This window comes from Gasterosteus aculeatus, chromosome 21, assembly GCF_964276395.1.
Source record: "Gasterosteus aculeatus chromosome 21, fGasAcu3.hap1.1, whole genome shotgun sequence".
NCBI lineage: Eukaryota > Metazoa > Chordata > Actinopteri > Perciformes > Gasterosteidae > Gasterosteus > Gasterosteus aculeatus.
In genome coordinates this window covers 21,252,947-21,271,288 of record NC_135708.1, presented here as the reverse complement: position 1 = coordinate 21,271,288, position 18,342 = coordinate 21,252,947, and the positions used below count along the sequence as shown (strand labels likewise).

Below are 18,342 nucleotides of genomic sequence, written 5' to 3'. Positions count from 1 at the left end.
GATTTAAATACATAAAGTATTAATAATTGTGTTACTGAAAAAGTTGTAACCAGTGAATGTGCACATAGAAACACAAACACACACACACTAAGACCTAGACAAATATACACACACTTTGAACATCATATTCTCCATATTATACATCTTATTATTAAATTACATGATTTATATTATATGATAACTGACATAATAGGTTCTGTGATCAATTATAGATATTATAGATAAGGAAAATGCATATTTGGTGGATTGATAAATGGTGATGTACTGTATATATACAACGTATAATTTACATCATATTATATACATCTTATAATTGTATTAGGATTTATACATATAAATAATAATACAATTATACACGCTACTGCCCCCATCAGGTGACCAGAGGGACACCAGCTGACTGAATCCTCAACATCATCATCATCAGAACACGGAGAACCCGTCAGCAGAACCAGAGCAGTACTGCAGTACTGATGAAAAGTCAGCACCGAGTACAACATTTCTCATTGATTATAAAGATCTCATATCAATATCTACTTATCAATTATTTAATTACAATAAATATGAACACATACAACACAGTCAACAATGAGTACTAGCATTTGAGTAATACATCTACTGCGTCTGTACTGTCTGTTGTACAAAAACACACATCTGCTGCGTCTGTACTATCTGTTGTACAAAAACACACATCTACTGCGTCTGTACTATCTGTTGTACAAAAACACACATCTGCTGCGTCTGTACTATCTGTTGTACAAAAACACACATCTACTGCGTCTGTACTATCTGTTGTACAAAAACACACATCTACTGCGTCTGTACTATCTGTTGTACAAAAACACACATCTACTGCGTCTGTACTATCTGTTGTACAAAAACACACATCTGCTGCGTCTGTACTATCTGTTGTACAAAAACACACATCTACTGCGTCTGTACTATCTGTTGTACAAAAACACACATCTACTGCGTCTGTACTATCTGTTGTACAAAAACACACATCTACTGCGTCTGTACTATCTGTTGTACAAAAACACACATCTACTGCGTCTCGACTAAACAAGCAGTCAATGAAGCAGTCAGTAACTCCAATGCTGTTCAATGAGAAACGTCCTATTTTACTTCATCTCTTGAGAATGCTGGGTTCTATTCTACTATGTTCTACTGGGTTCTACTATACAGGGTTCCACTGGGTTGTACTCTACTAAAATCTACTGGGTTCTACTTCATTTATATGTATATTTCTTTATTTTCAGTAATTCTGTATTTTCAGTATTTCCTTATTTGTAGTATTTCTATATTTGGATTTAAAGTTTTCCTTTCTTGGCAGTATCTGTTTTTCAGTATTTCTTTATTAGCATTATTCCCCGTACAGTATTTCTGCATTAGTAGTGTAGTACTTTGAGTACTTGCAGTATTCTTGAGAGAAACTTCTGTCCAAATGAAAGTTCTTCTTCGCTTTTCTTAAAACCGGTCAGAAGAGAAGAAGAAGAAGCGGGAGGAAGAGGAGGAGATTTTCTGCTGGAAACTTAAATGCCGACGCACAGCCCCCCCCCCCCCCCCCCCCCCCCCCCCCTCCCTCTCCCTGGGGTAGACCCGGACCCCCTTTGCCCCAAAACCCGGTCCCCTTCGTTTGCGCTTACCTTTGAAGGTGTCCGCCCACGCGCCCGTTAGTCCCAGTGAAACCAGCGCGAGGGACGCAGAGATCAGGAAAGTTCTGGTCCGCTCCATTTTCACAGCGAGACCCTCCGGAGCGAGAGGGAAAAGTAGAGGCAACTCCCGACTTCTTCCTCCTCTTCTGTGGCCTCCTGTCTGTGGCTCTCACACACTCACACGGGAGACAGGCAGGCAGGCAGACACACGGGCAGACAGACAGGCAGACAGACAGGCGGTTGGCGCTCTTCAGTCTGTCCGGTTTCTCGCCCGTTTTTTTTCCTCCGTGTCTCTTCGGACCGGAGAGAGACTGACTCTGTTTACCGAGCAGCCGCTGACGTCACAGGGGGCGAGCGACGTTTGGGGGGCAAAGAGAAAGAGAGAGAGACTTTTTCCTCTCAATTTCTAAATTAAATATACCACCTATCCTACTTTTCTATTCTTTATATTTCTAATAATCACTGATATCGAACTTTTATATTTTAGCATGCAGTTGTGTTCTTAATCTTAAAATGTTTTGATGTGATATTTTTGCATTTGCATATGAGCTCGTAACAGTAATATTTGTCACCTAAATCCACACGTTATTGTATTCAATTTCAGGTTCGTCACATTTAAGTCTGAAATAATTAAAGGTTCTTTAAAGAGAAGCAAATCAATGTTTAAGACCGAGAAAGGGTGGAGGCAATGCCTCCACCTGCCGGTCTACTTGATCCATGTTGGAGGGACGAAGCTGCCGCCTGCTGGTCTGCTTGATCCATGTCAAACAGAACCAAACTGCACTCATTGTTACGGTTACTTGGATTTATGCAACTCTTTTTCTGCTGTATCTTCCAAAGGCTATTTTGTGTGCATTTGTTTGTTTGTGTTTGTTGGTTGTGTTGTGTTGTTTGTTTATGCTATTGTGCTTGAGTGCTGCTTCAGTGTTTCGGGCAAGGTGCTTTCTTCATTTGTTACTCTGAGCTGTCACCTGCTGGACAATGTGAGATATGACAGCCTGATGAAGATGATTTTTATTTCAATTATTATTCATAATAATGATTAAAAAAATTGTACTTATTTAATTTAACCTTTATTTAACCAGGTAAAAGTCCCATTGAGATCGAGATCTCATTTTCAACGGACCTTTACCAGCACATACACATACTTTTTTAAGATCAAGTGCTTCAAATATATCATTTAAAACTTTCAGGGCGGCGGTGACTGTACTGTGTTGCTTCCTAAAGCCAAAATGGAAATTATTTAGGATACTATTAGTATCTAAGAAATCTATTAATTGTTCGCTAATTATTTTTTCAAATATTTTGTCAAATTGTCAAATAACAATGCATAACTTCGAAATAGGCCTGTAGTTATTTACATCAGATGGGTCACCCCCTTTTAACAGGGGAAGGACAAAAGCGGATTTCCAATGTTTTGTAAGTATATTAGTGCTGAGACTGAGATTGAAAATGTGAGTCAAGGGATCAGCTATTTGATTTGCAGCCAACTTCAAGAAGATGGGGTCCAATTGATCAGGACCAGCTGCTTTTTTAACATCCAAGCTGGACAGGGCTTTCCCCACCTCAGATGTGGACACAGATTCAAAATAAAATACATTCTGAGTTGGGCTATTTACAGCCTCATCTTTAGACTCCTTTCCCATATCAGAATGTAATTGATTAGGGTTTTCCTTATCAAATAAATGACCCACAGAGACAAAGTGCTTGTTGAAAAAATGTAGCATTGACAAGTTGTCAGTCAAATTGACAGAGCAATGCACCAAGAGATTTGGTAGTTCCTTTTGCTGAGCAACACCAGATGTCGACTTTACCACCTTCCAAAATGTCTTTGGATCATTTAGATTTCTTGTGGTTTCTGTTAGATAGAACTCAGCTTTTGCCTTCTTAATCGTGGACGTGCATTTGTTACGCAGCTCGTGATGCCAGTCGTTGTCAGATTTTGTTTTCCGTGCTCTAGCCCATGCAGCATCTCTGTCTTTTAAAAGATTTCCAATTTCTTGATGAAACCAGGGATTATTTCGCCCTTTCACGCTGAATTTCCGAAAGGCAGCATGTTTATTTATTAGATTCAGGAAATTATCATGAAAATAACTCCAGGCAATTTACACATCACCAAATAGGGAGATCCTATTCCATTTACAGTGATACACATCATGAATAAAAGCTTGTTCATGAAACTGTTTAAAATCTCTCTTGCATACAATGCTTGTTCTTCGAGAGTTTAGCATCTCTAACCACTGCGATGGTAGAGTGATCACTGAGATCATTCGCAAAGACACCTATATTACTGTACTTATGAGGTACTTTGGTCAGAACAAGATCAAGAAGTGAGGATCTAGCTGGAAATGTTATGTTGGGCCGGGTTGGCCTATCAATGAGCTGAGTTAGATCCAGAGAATCACAGATGCTTTTTAGGCTCTCTGAAGTTGGGGATAACCAGTCATAGTTTAAGTCCTCCACGAGAACAATTTCACTCGAGTTAAATCCTGCCACATAGTTAGAAAGAGTTGAGAGGGCCTCACTGCAGGCCGACGGGGGTCTATAACAGCACATGATTATAAAAGACTGGCCGGGAGAGAACTCAGGTTTTAAAGCAAGCAATTCAAATTGTTTAGTTAAGGATATAGAGGTGACGGGTGTGGCCTGAAATTTCTTTTTGATGTAAATGGCAACACCTCCTCCTTTCCTTTCCGATCACAACGAAAGACATTGTAACCACTGATAGAAATGTCCTTATCAGGAATATTTTTATTCAGCCATGTTTCTGATAATACAAGTAAATCAGTATCGGTTGTCTGTATCCAGATTTTAATTAAGTCGATTTTTGGGAGTAAACTCCTAACATTTATGTGGATAATCCCAAGTCCAGACCGTGCCCTAAATTCATCAGGCGTATCAATAGTATATAATGGAGGGCCTGGGTTTGGCTGGATGTTGCCTGATAATAAGAGTAGAAGTAGAATAAAACACTTCCTCTTAACCACTGATGTTTTAACAGTGGTTAAGAGGAAGTGTTTTATTCTACTTCTATTTCTAATGATAAGAATAATGAATTATCATTATTATTGTAACAATATTCCCATATTCTGATACTCTTGGATCTTGTGATGCTTAAACAGACCAAATATCACAGAAATTCTGCAAATGAGTCCAGAATGATGTCACTGTTTATTATACAAAACCAAATATCTGTTATATACAAACATCTAAATCATTTAACATTACATTTATAGGTCATTTAGCTGACACTTTTATCCAAAACAACTTACATTGCATTTTTAATGCATTGCTTTTTGTTACATCTTTGCCTGGGGAGCAATTAGGGTTAGGTGTCTTGTTCAGGGACACTTCAACACATCTTCTCTACCCATGCGCCGCTCTAACCCGCCCTTAGGTAATTGAACAGGGCGCTGAGCCCCCCCCCCCTCCAGCACCTCCTTCACAGGTTTTATGAGTGGGTTATGGACGATGTGGAGTCCTTTGTCCAGAGGATGGCAGGCCAGCTTCTCCAGGTGGGACAACTGGTGCAACTCCTGAGAACATTTGTTACTGGTTTAATCAATAACAACACCAGATGGTCTCTGAATGATTCAACGTTTACCTGTGGGACGTCTTTAATGTCGTTAAAGTCCAGATTCAGCAGCTCCAACCTGAGAGAGGTCAAACCAGGTGAGAGAGGATCAGTGCATGTGTGTTTTGGCAGGTAGAGGTGGTGTCACCTGATAGACGTTATCTTGAAAGAGTGTTACCTGGGCCCTGTTCCTCGTACGTGGTGAAGTATTCAAAAATGAAGAAACACCTGCAGGGGGCTGTCAGTCTTTAACATGATTATAGGATTCATTTAATTTTATTTTGTATTGCACAATATCGCAAATTAGCCTCATGTGTCTTTACAGTCTGTACACATGTGACATCATCTGTCCAGAAACCTTCACATCGACAGGAAAAACTCCCCAAACAATGAAAAAGTATTTGATGGGAAGAATAAAGGGAGGAAACCTTTAGAGACACAGGACGATCCTCCAGGGACGGACAGACTGATGGACGTACAGAATGAACAACGTAAAATATGTATAATACATTAAATTCATCCTACAGAAATGATTCAAATTAACATTAAATGAACATATTATCTCATCATATGTGTTCATTATCATCTCGTGCTCCTCAGTGGAGGAAAAAGACGCTCTTCCTTTAGGTTTATTTGCCTTTATACTGTTAAAAAGTCCTGGTTTCGATGATGGACTCTTCTGCCTTCTAACGTAAGGCGATTATCCTGATGATTGACATCTGGTTCAAACCAACGAGTCGTTTGAGCGCTGATCCGCCTTCGAGGAACCGAGATAGCCTGATGTCAATCATCTCGGTAATTTGAGCTGGATAATCGGACATTTGATCGACTTAGTTGAACCACGTACGAGGAACAGGGCCCAGGTGTTACTTGGTGTGGTGATGTTACCTGGTGAGACAGCACAGGGCCTTTGGGAGAGAGTGAAGGCTGTTTCCCTCCACAATGAGGATCTTGAGCTCCGCCAGATTCTGGATGTTCTCCGCCAGGTTCTCCAGACAGTTACAAGCCAGATGGAGGAATACCTGCAGATACAGAGGAGGTGATCCATCCATCCCTCCGGCCCTCACCCAGGGAACCAAACCAGAGATCCTTGGAAGTTCTCACCAGCTGCTAAAGGTCAAATGCACTCACCAGAGCCTTCATGTTGTATATGCATCCCGGGAGGAGGGCCATGTGGTTCTGGCTGAGGTTGAGCTTCCTGAGGCGGGTCAGCTTGGAGAGCGACTCAGGAAGAGAAGACAGCTGGTTGTTGTTCAAGCTAAGAACCTGACAGATAGAAGTTCAGATGATGGAGACTCAGAAGAGGTTCGGATGCATTCGGACTGTCCAAGCATTCGTACCGAGGCTTTAGAGGTCGTCTATGTGTGTTTTCAATGTGTTATCAATGTGAAAATATTGTCAGTAGTACTACCAGATGTATTCTCAGTACTACTCTTAGTAGTATTCTCTGTAGTTCTCTCAGTAGTTTCCAAACACCGCTGCCAGGATCCTGATGAGAGGGAATATGAGACCATAACATCCATCCCACTCTCACTACACTGGCTTCCTGTCTCATTCCAGATCTACCACGAAGTCCCGATACCCACCCATCAATGCATCAATGGACATGCACCTCCCTACCTACAAGAACTCATTACTCCTCAGATCTCCACCCGAACTGTCAGATCCACAAGCAGCTCGCTCCTTCGGGTCGCCAACACCAAGCTCCACACACAGCGCCACCACACAGGGAGACCGGGACTTCCCTCTCCCTGACCCCGTAGACCCAGACACTGGGCCCTTTTAAGACTGAACTAAAAAAGCTCAGAAGTATTCACCTCCAGCTGTGTACAGGCCCCCAGCTCCTCAGGAACGTCACTCAGTCGGTTTCTGTAGGCAAACAAAACCCTGAGTCTCTTCAGCTGACCGATCTCTGCCGGCAGGCGGCTAAGCTGTACACAACAAAAAACAACAATAAACATAATCAACATGTCAAACACCACAATGAATAAAGTATGAATGTGTTTAGTGTGAAGGAGAGGACGGAGGAGAGTAACTGGATCCTGGTGGATTAAAGTGGGATTATGATCTTTATTCATCCAAAGGACAGACCAGCTGTCGGGTGGGGGGACACTGCCTTGCTCAGCGGGTCTCTGACAGAGTTTAACCTGTTAAGACTGTATAAAGATTAGTTTGTCCTTGTCAGTGGAGTAACACTTTTACTCAAATCAGTGTTGGACTACTTAAATTGAAAGTATCTCAAATGTGAACTTAAGTACATACATACATGTTATTCAGAAGAGTGTTGATGTATAGTTCAGCTGTTAATGGACCCAGAACAGAACCCTGAGGAACCCCTTTACTAACAAGTCTCTCTTCAGGTACGTTTTTTACTGTGATTCTTCACTTCCTTCTTCATATCTTTATTTACTTACTTACTGGTATTTTCATGTGTAATAACCTTCTGACGGAGGTTTACCTGGTTACCCCACAGGTTGAGAACCACCAGGTTAGAGAGCAGAGCCAGCTGAGGAGGGAGAACCTTCAGTCTGTTCAGAGACAGATTCAGCTTCTCCAACTCCGACAGCTCCCATAGCTCCTCTGGAAGGTCCTGTAGGAGAAGAGGGACTCATTCTAAGTGTAGAACCACCAAGGGTTCTTCTCCTGGGGAAAGCTGAGGAAACCCTATATGCCCCTTCTACTTGTATGTTCCTAGAGAAGCTGTAGAACCCATCTCCGCTCTCTTCACTGGCTACCGGTGGCCTTCCGCATCCAGTTCAAACATTGATGCTCACGTACCATGCTGTGAATGGATCGGGTCCAGCATTCATCCAGGACATGGTCCAACCCGACATGCTCTCATTGAGGAGTAAAACACTCGACTAGATCACCACTCTTTGCTGTCCTTGCTCCGAAATGGTGGAACGAGCTCTCTGAAGACATCAGGACCGCAGAGAGCCACAAACTAAAGACACACCTCTTCAGACTCTACCTCGACTAAAAGACCAACAAATTGTAGCACTTACATTGTAACACCACTTATCTATAGCAAATTATAGCAAATTATGAATTGGCTTATTTGAGGAAATTTCACTTTTTTGTTTCTTGTTCTTCTGAGTTTGTGTCCTTATGGTTGAATGCACTTATTGTAAGTCACTTTAAGTAAAAGCGTCAGCTTTATGACATGTAATGTAATCTTGGGTTCCTCGTGACACACTCAAAGGGCTGGAGCTAATCAGTCACGGATGACATCACAGTTTTTGGTTGTTTTACCTTTATTCCTCTGCGAGCCAAACTCAAGACGTTGAACCCAAACTGTCTGAAGGTGAAACAACGGATTCTGTCTGTTGACGTCAGGCTTTCGTCCCTCACTTGGCTCCTCCTCTTCTCCTCCTTCCCCTCCTGTCTACATACGGCTCCTCCCATGTACCCCCCCACCTGCCACCTCCTCGCCTTCTTACTCCTGAGCAGATTACTCCTCAAACTCCAGGCCAGATGTTTCTCTGTTGTTATTAATGCCCAGATGTTACCATACTCTCCCATCCAGGTGTGCCGAATTAGACAGTCTCCTTGGATCAGATGAGTACCTGTAAGAGAACAAAATACCTGAACAGGTTGAGAACAGAGTACCTGAGCAGGTAGTACCAGAGCGGTTGTATAAAGAGTACCTGAACAGTTAGTATGAAGAGCACATGAACAGGTAGTACGACAAGTACTTAAACTGGTAGTATACGCGTTGTGGATTTCAGGAAGAACGCAGTACCACCGTTTTCTGGGTTCCATCATCACCCAGGACCTCAAGTAGGAGCTGAACATCAGCTCCATCACCAAGAAGGCTCAGCAGAGGTTGTTCTTCCTGAGGCAGCTGAAGAAATTCAACCTGCCAAAGGCGGTGATGATCCACTTCTACACGGCCATCATGGAGTCCATCCTCTGCTCCTCCATCAGCGTCTGGTACGCTGCAGCCACAGCCAAGGACAAGGGCCGGCTGCAGCGTGTCCTCCGCTCTGCAGAGAGGCTGATCGGCTGCAATCTGCCGTCTCACCAGGACTGGTTTGCCTCCAGGATTCTGAGGCGGGCAGGAAAGATTGTAGCCGACCCCTCTCACCTCCTGGCAGGAGGCTGCGGTCCATCAGGCCCAAGACCTCTCACCACAGAAACTTTTTGGGCTAATGGGAAAAACTTTTTTTTTCCCATTAGCAAATGAACCAATTTCCAGTCCCTCATTGACCCAGATACTTCATCCCGGAAAGATTTGGCACAATGGTTTCTCTCAGCATGGAAATATATGGACATACATACGTGTTTTAACTTACTTATCTGTTTATATTGTTAATTCTTGCTTGAATATTTTGATTTTATTTTACTTGATCCTATTTTATTCTTATATTGCACCAATTCACCAAGTCAAATTCCTCTATGTGTAACATATGTGGTAATTAATGGCTTCTGATTCTGATTCTGAACAGGCAGTTACTCTGAAGCTCAGGTAGGAACCAGATGGTCATTCTCTCAGAGAAACGCCAAAGCTGTAATACCTGACACGTTGAATAGATTTCATACCTGTTGATTGTGGTTGTCCAGTAAGTTGTGAAGCAGGAGTCGTGATCAGTGATGTGCTCAGCTCATTGATGAGATGAGAATGTGACGGACTGACTGAGTCATACTGAGAGAGAAGAACATCCAGCTCTGGATTTATAGACAGAGGATCTATTTGAGGAAGAGAGTGAAGGACAACGAGTTGTCACCGTAGACTCAAACACACACACTGATACACACACACACACTGACACACACACAGCTGCTGCTGTTAGTCAGCTGACACCAATGAGGTTCTGTGTTCTACTGACTTGTGGATAAAGTACTAAAGTAAAAATACTTCACAGTATAAAGTACAGAATATACATCTTAGATACAGTGGAGGAGAAGTAAAAAGTACTCAAGTAAAATACCTTGTACCTTGTCATGAATGACATTGTACAAATACTTTGTCAAAAGAATTTGGTGTTGGATTTGGATGTTTGTTTTTTGTTTACAGTACTACAGTATCACACTACCACAGTACCTTAGTAGTAGAGTGCCTCAGTACTACAGTACCACAGTACTACAGTATCACACTACCACAGTACCTTAGTAGTAGAGTGCCTCAGTACTACAGTACCACAGTACTACAGTATCACACTACCACAGTACCTTAGTAGTAGAGTGCCTCAGTACTACAGTACTACAGTGTCATAGTACTACTTCCCCAGTAGCGGTGAACGTATCACCTTCTTCAGTCCGATAAACAGTCTTCTTCATTTCTCTTTCTTTACTATGAACACAAAAAGCTATTATAATAATAATATGAACTATGTTTATGGTATTATATTAACAACATTAGTTAATTCTTACAGAGTCAGTTGTAGAAAAGAGCTGGAGTCATTATTCAGTGTCAAGATCAGATTCATTTGCGACAGTTAAATGAACTCTTTGATGGGTTTGAAATGTAACTGTACAGTGTGACACTTCTTGGTGTTTGGTTTAACTCTTCGTACTGTGGCGCATGAAGTAGGGAGGGTGGGAACCATGATGTTGGCGGTTTGAACCCTGGCTGCTCCATGTCAAAGTGTCCATGAGCAAGACACCTAGTCTCTAATTGCTTGCTGAAATGTAAAACCATGGGTTAAAAATACAATGTTAGTCGCTTTGGATAAACGTGTCAGCTAAATGACATGTAATGTATTTAACACTGGGCAGATTTATTTTTGACACTTTTCCGAGTTAAATTGTTAACACTTGGTTGAGTGTTGATTTAACGCTGACAAGATTGGGACGAAACTGGGATGAATCTCATAGAGTCAATTTAACTCTAATAATAATAACAATAATGATAACACCTCATAAAGTATTGTCGTACTTTAGTATAGAACCAGAGCAAATGTACTTTGTTAGTTTCAGAGTCAGATAGCACCACGCTGCTCTGCCAGCAGGAGGCGCTGCACTACCGACTGAGAAATACTCTGTTATAGTAAAAGCACTAAATCCACTACGTGAAAATACTTTGTTATATTTAAATCACTAATGCCATAGTCTGAAAAAAATACTCTGGTGCAGAAAAACTATTGTAAAATCTGCAAAGATAAAAACCGATCCACAAGCACTACTGTGCAGTACTTGAGTAAATGTACTCAGATACTTTGTTTAGCTCCATTATGTAAAGTGAATAAGATGGTTTTAATGTGTGTGTGTGTGTGTGTGTGTGTGTGTGTGTGTGTGTGTGTGTGTGTGTGTCTGTCTGTGTGTGTGTGTGTGTCTGTGTGTGTGTGTGTGTGTGTGTGGGGGGGGTTATAAGGCAGCAGCAGACCGGAGAAGGATCCCAAAACGTATCCTGTGACTCCTCGACATCCAGAAGATGAACTTTATCTTATTTCTTATTTCTTCTATGGTTCTTTGTTGTCTTCATTTCTTTCATTTCAGTTCAGCTTGAAATCCACTTTTACCACAAGTAATGTACTCTGAGTGCCCCGAAGTACACGTAGGGACGATCAAAGTACATTAAGTACATTCCATACGTATGTGGCCAGCTGAACCTGCTCTGAAGTCCCTTTGGAGGTTTTGATCTTCTGCTTTGATGCTGTGGTAGTGCTATGCTAATGTGTGTGTGCTAATGTGTCTGTGGTCTGACCCAGCTGCTCCCCTAACCCCCCCGACTCTTAACCCCCCACCCCCACCACCTCTACCAGTGAGTAGTACAAGTAGTAGTACCTTTGAAGTACAGGGGTCATGTTGTTCGGACTGAAGGAGAAAGTGACGGATGTCTTTCTGTTTACAGCTAACAGCTACAGGTGAGCTTCCAGGTGGTTCCAGGTGTGGGCAACGCTCTCCGGTTACCTGTGTGTGTGTTGTTTTCGCCTCATTAACTTCAATAACACAACAGGCCGTGTGTCCCAACACTGTGTTCACGTCCTGCTACCAAATGAACGAACGTCATATGTCACGTGACGGACTCAAATCTGACCATCGGTTCTTCTTCCGTGGTTACAACAGCGTTTCTTCTGTTCTTCTTCTGTGGTTCTAAGGCCCAATCCCAATGTCCTCCCCTGACCCCTGACCCATTATGGACACTCTGAGGTCACCTGGTCAGTGGTGGAGTGTGGAGGGCTTTAAATGGAGGGCTCCACATGCACACACGCAGGGGAAAGGGAACCCACTGTGTGGTGTAGCTTTTCCTGCCATCTAAAGCCGAGATAATTAGGATAACCGAAGCCAAATCTTCAGCTCCATCGTGGGAACATTTGGGCTTTACTCCGGTACGGTGACTGCGGGTCCACCTCTTTGGCCCCGCGTTCCTCCCCTCCCGGGCCGGCCCATAATTTGTGATTTCTTACTAAATAAATATACTTTAATTCTATTTATTCAAACAGTGTTTCAACTCTTCTTCTTCTGTTGTTCAGTACCTTATCTGTCCTGTGGTGTGTGTGTGTGTGTTTGTGACATTCCTGCTGTGGTTCAGTGGCGAGGACAAAGACACAACATCCATCATGTGACTTCTCACTCCGTCAGCAGGTAAAACCTTCACAGCAGTTTAGAAACATCTAAAAAAATATTTTAGTGTTGAGACGTTCAGTAAAACAGCAAACTATGTGTTTGTGTGTGTGTGTGTGTGTGTGTGTGTGTGTGTGTGTGTGTGATCGTCTTCATTCTAATCTGAAATGTTTCCATCTCTGTTTTATGATTCTGAATTAAATCTTTTAATCTGTTTGTTTCTTCTTCTGCTGAAGAATTGAAGCTCTGAATGCTTCTGTTTTAACACAGAAGAAGAGGACATGATGGTTTGAATAAATTCCTCAAACATCATTATTTACTGATTACCTTCATTATCAAGATCCAATACTAATAAAAGATAATGTAGTTATTGGTAAAGATTTTATTGGGTGTCTGTTTCAGATGCAGGACCGACACCTAGCCCCGCCCACTGGACTGTGATCGGCCAAATGTTTTCCATTGACAACCAGAGAAATCTTGTATTTTGTATTTTTTTTACCTGGAATTGTTTGTTTTAAGTGAAACATTTCATAATTTAAAATGTAACAACTTTTTTCCTGTTTGGTTTACTTTTGAAGTTAAACAAAAATATAATAATACAATTAAATTATAAACAAAAGTGTAGAATAACATGATTACTTTTTCTTTTTAAATACTTCAGTCAGGCCTCATCCACATTGTTAGACCTGGTCCAGCTTGGTCAGTCAGACCTGGTCCAACAGGTAGACACCCTTGGTGAGTCAGCATCCCCCTCCCTTACTGACTGTCTCTGGCTCTCAGGTCCGGACTCGTAGGTCTGGTTCTCGTCTCTTCAAAGATAAACTTCATTCTTCTTCACTCAACCACAAACACTTCCTGTTCTGTCAAAACAGCAAAAGAAGAAACAGCTGCCACTCCCTGGTCACAGGAAACCTCGCACTGTACCTGGTCCTGCTGCAAAAAATGAAACCTTTTGATCATTCTTTAATAAACTTTCAGGAATCAGGAATCAGGAATCAGGAAACATTTACTACCAAAATATGTCAAACATACAAGGAATTTGTCTTGGCGGTTGGTGCGACAGTAGACAGTGTGACAATAGACAACAAGACAGCGGTGCACAAGTAATACAATAAAGTAAAATTTGGACCTGGTTCTAATGTTAGACTCCAGGTCATCCATGTAATCTGTGCCAGGGCCTAAAACTGGTCTTATGAATCCTGTATCCTACCCTATCCAGACTTGGACTAGACACTAGAACTGCTCCTGGGCTCAAATCACCCTGGTCTTGCACCCGATAACTGACCTAGTTCAAAGCGTTCATTCACACATTCAAATTAGTCTTGGTCCAACTCACTGAACCTGGTCCTCTTCCGACTCACTGGACCTAGTCGTCTTCCGATTCCCTGGACCTGGTCCTCTTCCGACTCACTGAACCTTGTCCTGGTCTGATACACTGAACCTGTTCTGGGTCCAACTCACTGAATCTGGTCCTTGTCCAATTCACTGAACCAGGTGTTGGTCAAACTCATATAAACCCAGGTGTGTGTGATCCTGTTCATGAAAAGGATTTCAGCTTTGTGCTGCTGATCCTCCTGTCAACAGTTTGTCCTCCTAATGAACCACGACTGTGAGAGTCTACCTGTCCAGGTGAGTCTGCTACCTGTCTCACTCTGTGTTGCCTGTTTTGCTCTCTGATGCCTGTCTTAGTCTCGGATTCCTGCCTTACCCTCAGATGCCTGTCATGCTCTCTGATGCCTGTCATGCTCTCTGATGCCTGTCTTGCTCTCTGATACCTGTCTCGCTCTCTTTCCTATGTCCCCATTGCTCTGCTAGTTTACGTTAGTCTCGTCGCGGCTCGTCTCTTGTCCCACAGCAGTCGGTATTGAAGAGACATCAAAGACAAGTTGCTGTTGGCGGGCAGCCATGACGTCCTTTATGCCTACGTGATGTTTGTACGAGTCCTGACAGTACGTTGAAGACTAGATAAAGATGAGATACAGGAGAGGGACGGACTGATGAGGAGAACAGATTAAAAGGAAACAGGTCTGACTGGTTGGATCCAAATGATCAATCAGAGGTTAGCTGATGTTCCTCAGTGACTATTATTGGATGGATGGTGAAATTGAATTCATCATTTGTGCTCCCGGCAGGATGATGTGTAATTCCTTCATCTCCTCTGAAGGACATACTGCAGTTTCTTAATGTTCCCTTGAGGCTGAACTGTGGTTCCTTCATGTTCCCTGAGGAGGAGCTGTTGTCTGCATATTGGATTCATCTCTAAAGGATTAGACAGTGATATGTATTTTACCTGCTCTTGTTTTTTAAATCTGGTTTAAGGTGTTTTAAACAATGTTACAGATGTTCAGTAAAAACACAAAACCAGCTTCAGTTCCTCTGAAGAAGCAGGAAGGTCTTAGATTGAATCTCCGCTGAACTTCTTATTGATGTCTGAGGCACAAAAATCTATTGATTCCTCTGAGTCACAGATTGAGACGAGAGCGGTACTGTCTCCTTAAGAAGAGGACGAATGAGAAGAGACTGATAAGACTTGTCATGGCACGGACAGCACAAACACACAGACACACTTTGTAGTTGTGTTCTGTGTATTTCTGATTTGTATTATCTCTCATCTTTGTTTCCAAAGTTGCTTCTTTGGCTTTGAAGCTGATATGATTTTCATTTAGTCCTCCAGCAGCAGTGTTTATAGGGGTCCCTTATGCCCCCCCCCCCCCCCCCCCCTCCCTCCCTCCCTCCACCAAACAGTCTGTCACTCTCTTTACTTGTCTGTCTCTCTGTCTGACTGTCTTTCTATCTGTCTGGCTGACTGTGTCTCTCTGTCTGTCTGTCTGTGTCTCTCTGTCTCAATTCAATTCCAAAATCGCAAATTACAAATTTGCCTCAGAGGGCTTTACACATGCAGAAACACCCCGAAACCCTCACATCGGCACACAGCTCTTAGATAGAAGAAACCTTACTGAGAACGTCAGAGGAGGATCCCTCTCCCTGATGGACAGACTACAATGGATGTCATGTGTACAGAATACAGCAGGACCACTGCACGGACCACCACCATCACATAGAACCACCATCACATAGAACCACCATCACTTAGAACCACCATCACATAGAACCACCATCACATAGAACCACCATCACATAGAACCACCATCACATAGAACCACTATCACTTAGAACCACCATCACATAGAACCACCATCACATAGAACCACCATCACATAGAACCACCATCACATAGAACCACCATCACTTAGAACCACCATCACATAGAACCACTATCACATAGAACCACCATCACATAGAACCACCATCACATAGAACCACCATCACATAGAACCACCATCACATGGAACCACTATCACATAGAACCACCATCACATAGAACCGCTATCACATAGAACCACCATCACATAGAACCGCTATCACATAGAACCACCATCACATAGAACCACCATCACATAGAACCACCATCACATAGAACCGCCATCACATGGAACCACTATCACATAGAACCACCATCACATGGAACCACTATCACATAGAACCACCATCACATAGAACCGCTATCACATAGAACCACCATCACATAGAACCACCATCACATAGAACCGCTATCACATAGAACCACCATCCACAGAAGCCTGCGGGGGGGGAAAGGGAAAGCAGACCAAAGGAAAGAAGCAAAGCGGGTTATGTTGGATTATGATGACTGTAATAGTGATGAAGTTTTTCTCAGTCGCTTTGGTACATTTTTCAGATTCGAACTGAAATTCTGAAAACTACCTGTTTAATCTTCACATAATTGTGTCACGTGTGCACATCAAAAAAGCAGTTTCCCATTTTTTTGAACAAGTTGCAAATGCTTTGGTACATCCATGCAAATGATTATGTACAATTATCTGTTACGCCATGTAGATCAAAACAATGTCAGTTTCCATCGTTCGAACATCACCAGGCAATGGTTTGCGACCCGAAACAGGATGCTGATGGAGTTCCTCTCACTCTACTCCCCATTCCTTAACCGTATGGAGGAAATTTTATGACATAGTGTGTGAATAAATTACAGTACAATCAGTAAAAGCGTAAATGTGAATCTTATCCAGTCTGTTTCAATCACTCTCGCACAAACACTAAGGTGTGCACAGATCCTCCAGAGTACACTGTTATACTAACAACATGACCGTCTGATGCATACACAACGACACAATGAGGACTTCTGATGGACTGGCATGTTCAGTGAAACAGATTTTACTTTTGAGAGATGAACTAAGGATTTTGAGAGAGATCTCAAGGTCATCCATGGTGCTTTGCTATTTGTACAAGTTGTTTTGAGAAATGCACGTACTGTTTTGCAAATGTCGAGGATGATTCTGGGCGACTATGGGTGAGTGGGGAGCGCGGTTGACCTCCGATCAGAGGGTTGGAGCTTCAACTTCAACTGCGACTACAGTGTGTGAATGTTAGTTACTGATGGGCAGGTGTCACTGTGTGTGGTTCTCCTGTCATCAGTGTGTGAATGTTAGTTACTGGTGGGCAGGTGTCACTGTGTGTGGTTCTCCTGTCATCAGTGTGTGAATGGGTGAATGATGTCATGTAGAGTTAAAGCACTTTGAGTGGTCGGAAGACTAGAAAAGCGCTATACACGTACAGACCATTTACCATTTGAGAAATGTACCACAGCAACAGACCAAAATTGTAATATTTAAAATAATGATGATAGCAGCAGCAGGTGTCAGCAGAGCCACAGCAGGAGGCAGGAACAGGGTCCAGATAGAACCATGAGCTGTGGAAACCTGTGAGGCGAGAAAGCACAAATACTCCGTGGAAGAAAGTTAGTGATGTGCAATAATGTTTACAGCAGCTTGATAACTGAAGGCTACTTTTTAAGACTGAACAAGTAACCAGCATGTATGGAGCGCAGCTCTCTAGTGGCCGTATGGTGTTACAAGCTCTTTAAATTTTATTCTTGACTGTCTGTGACTGGCAGACTGTCTCTCTCTCTCTCCACCTGTCTCTTTCTTTGTCTATCTGTCTGTCTTGTTGACTGTGTCTCCCTCTCTGCACCTGTCTATCTCTCCATCCGTCTCTTTCTTTTTGTCTCTGTCTGTCTATCTGACTGTCTCTCTCTCTCTGTCTGTCTGTGTCTCTTTTGTAACTCACAAGCACGTAGCATCAAATTGAAAACATCCATTAGTGCGGAGCCACATCAGAGCAAGTGGACGGATGGATGGATGGATGGAGGAATGGAGGGGGGCGGGTGTCAGGGGGGAAGGACGTGGGGGCTGCAGATGTTTCGTTGTTTGGAAAAGTATTTAGTGTCAGATGATTTATTTAACGAAGAAGAAGTAGAAGTAGAAGAGGAGGCCAAGGAATGAAATGATTTGCGTGTGAAAAAGCAGCGATGTAGATCAGCAGAGAAGAAGAAAAAGACGAGATGAGGAGATAAGAAGACAGGAAGATGTTGGAGAAAGTATAGAATTACACCGCTCAGGATTATCTCCTTTCACCTGGTCTACAGGTGAGACGCAGGTGAGACCAGAGCTGCAAAACATTCAGCACGAATAAGTGAACCTCTTCAGCACACAATCAGAAGAGAGAGCATCCGGTTAA

The 18,342-nt window shown here is 42.6% G+C and overlaps 2 protein-coding genes across 11 annotated transcripts in view; both read right to left on the bottom strand.

Annotated features, from left to right (window-relative positions):
* Positions 1-1,998, bottom strand: part of LOC120811590 (receptor-type tyrosine-protein phosphatase mu) — a 103,132-nt gene extending 101,134 nt beyond the window's left edge. For 7 of the 9 annotated variants that reach the window (XM_078096520.1, XM_078096521.1, XM_078096522.1 and 4 more), the window contains exon 1: positions 1,644-1,997. In XM_078096520.1, coding sequence (XP_077952646.1) covers positions 1,644-1,731 — 88 coding nt within the window. In that variant the 5' untranslated portion in view covers positions 1,732-1,997. Of the gene's footprint in view, positions 1-1,643 lie in introns of all 9 variants that reach the window. The other 2 variants (XM_078096527.1, XM_078096528.1) reach the window with 2 other exon arrangements.
* A 2,812-nt stretch (positions 1,999-4,810) lies between these two features.
* LOC120812105 (uncharacterized) lies at positions 4,811-9,918 on the bottom strand. Of its 2 annotated transcripts, none has more exons than XM_078096519.1 (8): positions 8,479-9,918; positions 7,685-7,816; positions 7,044-7,157; positions 6,638-6,715; positions 6,358-6,492; positions 6,115-6,248; positions 5,257-5,305; positions 4,811-5,188 (listed from the first exon to the last, which is right to left on the bottom strand). In XM_078096519.1, the coding sequence occupies exons 1-8, from the start codon at positions 9,028-9,030 to the stop codon at positions 4,994-4,996; spliced, it is 1,389 nt and encodes a 462-aa protein (XP_077952645.1). In that variant the 5' UTR covers positions 9,031-9,918; the 3' UTR covers positions 4,811-4,993. The 2 variants fall into 2 exon arrangements, with proteins under 2 accessions (XP_077952645.1, XP_040023868.2); XM_040167934.2 differs by lacking the exon at positions 6,638-6,715 and having other exon boundaries at positions 8,479-8,792; positions 9,769-9,915.
* Positions 9,919-18,342: the final 8,424 nt, after the last annotated feature.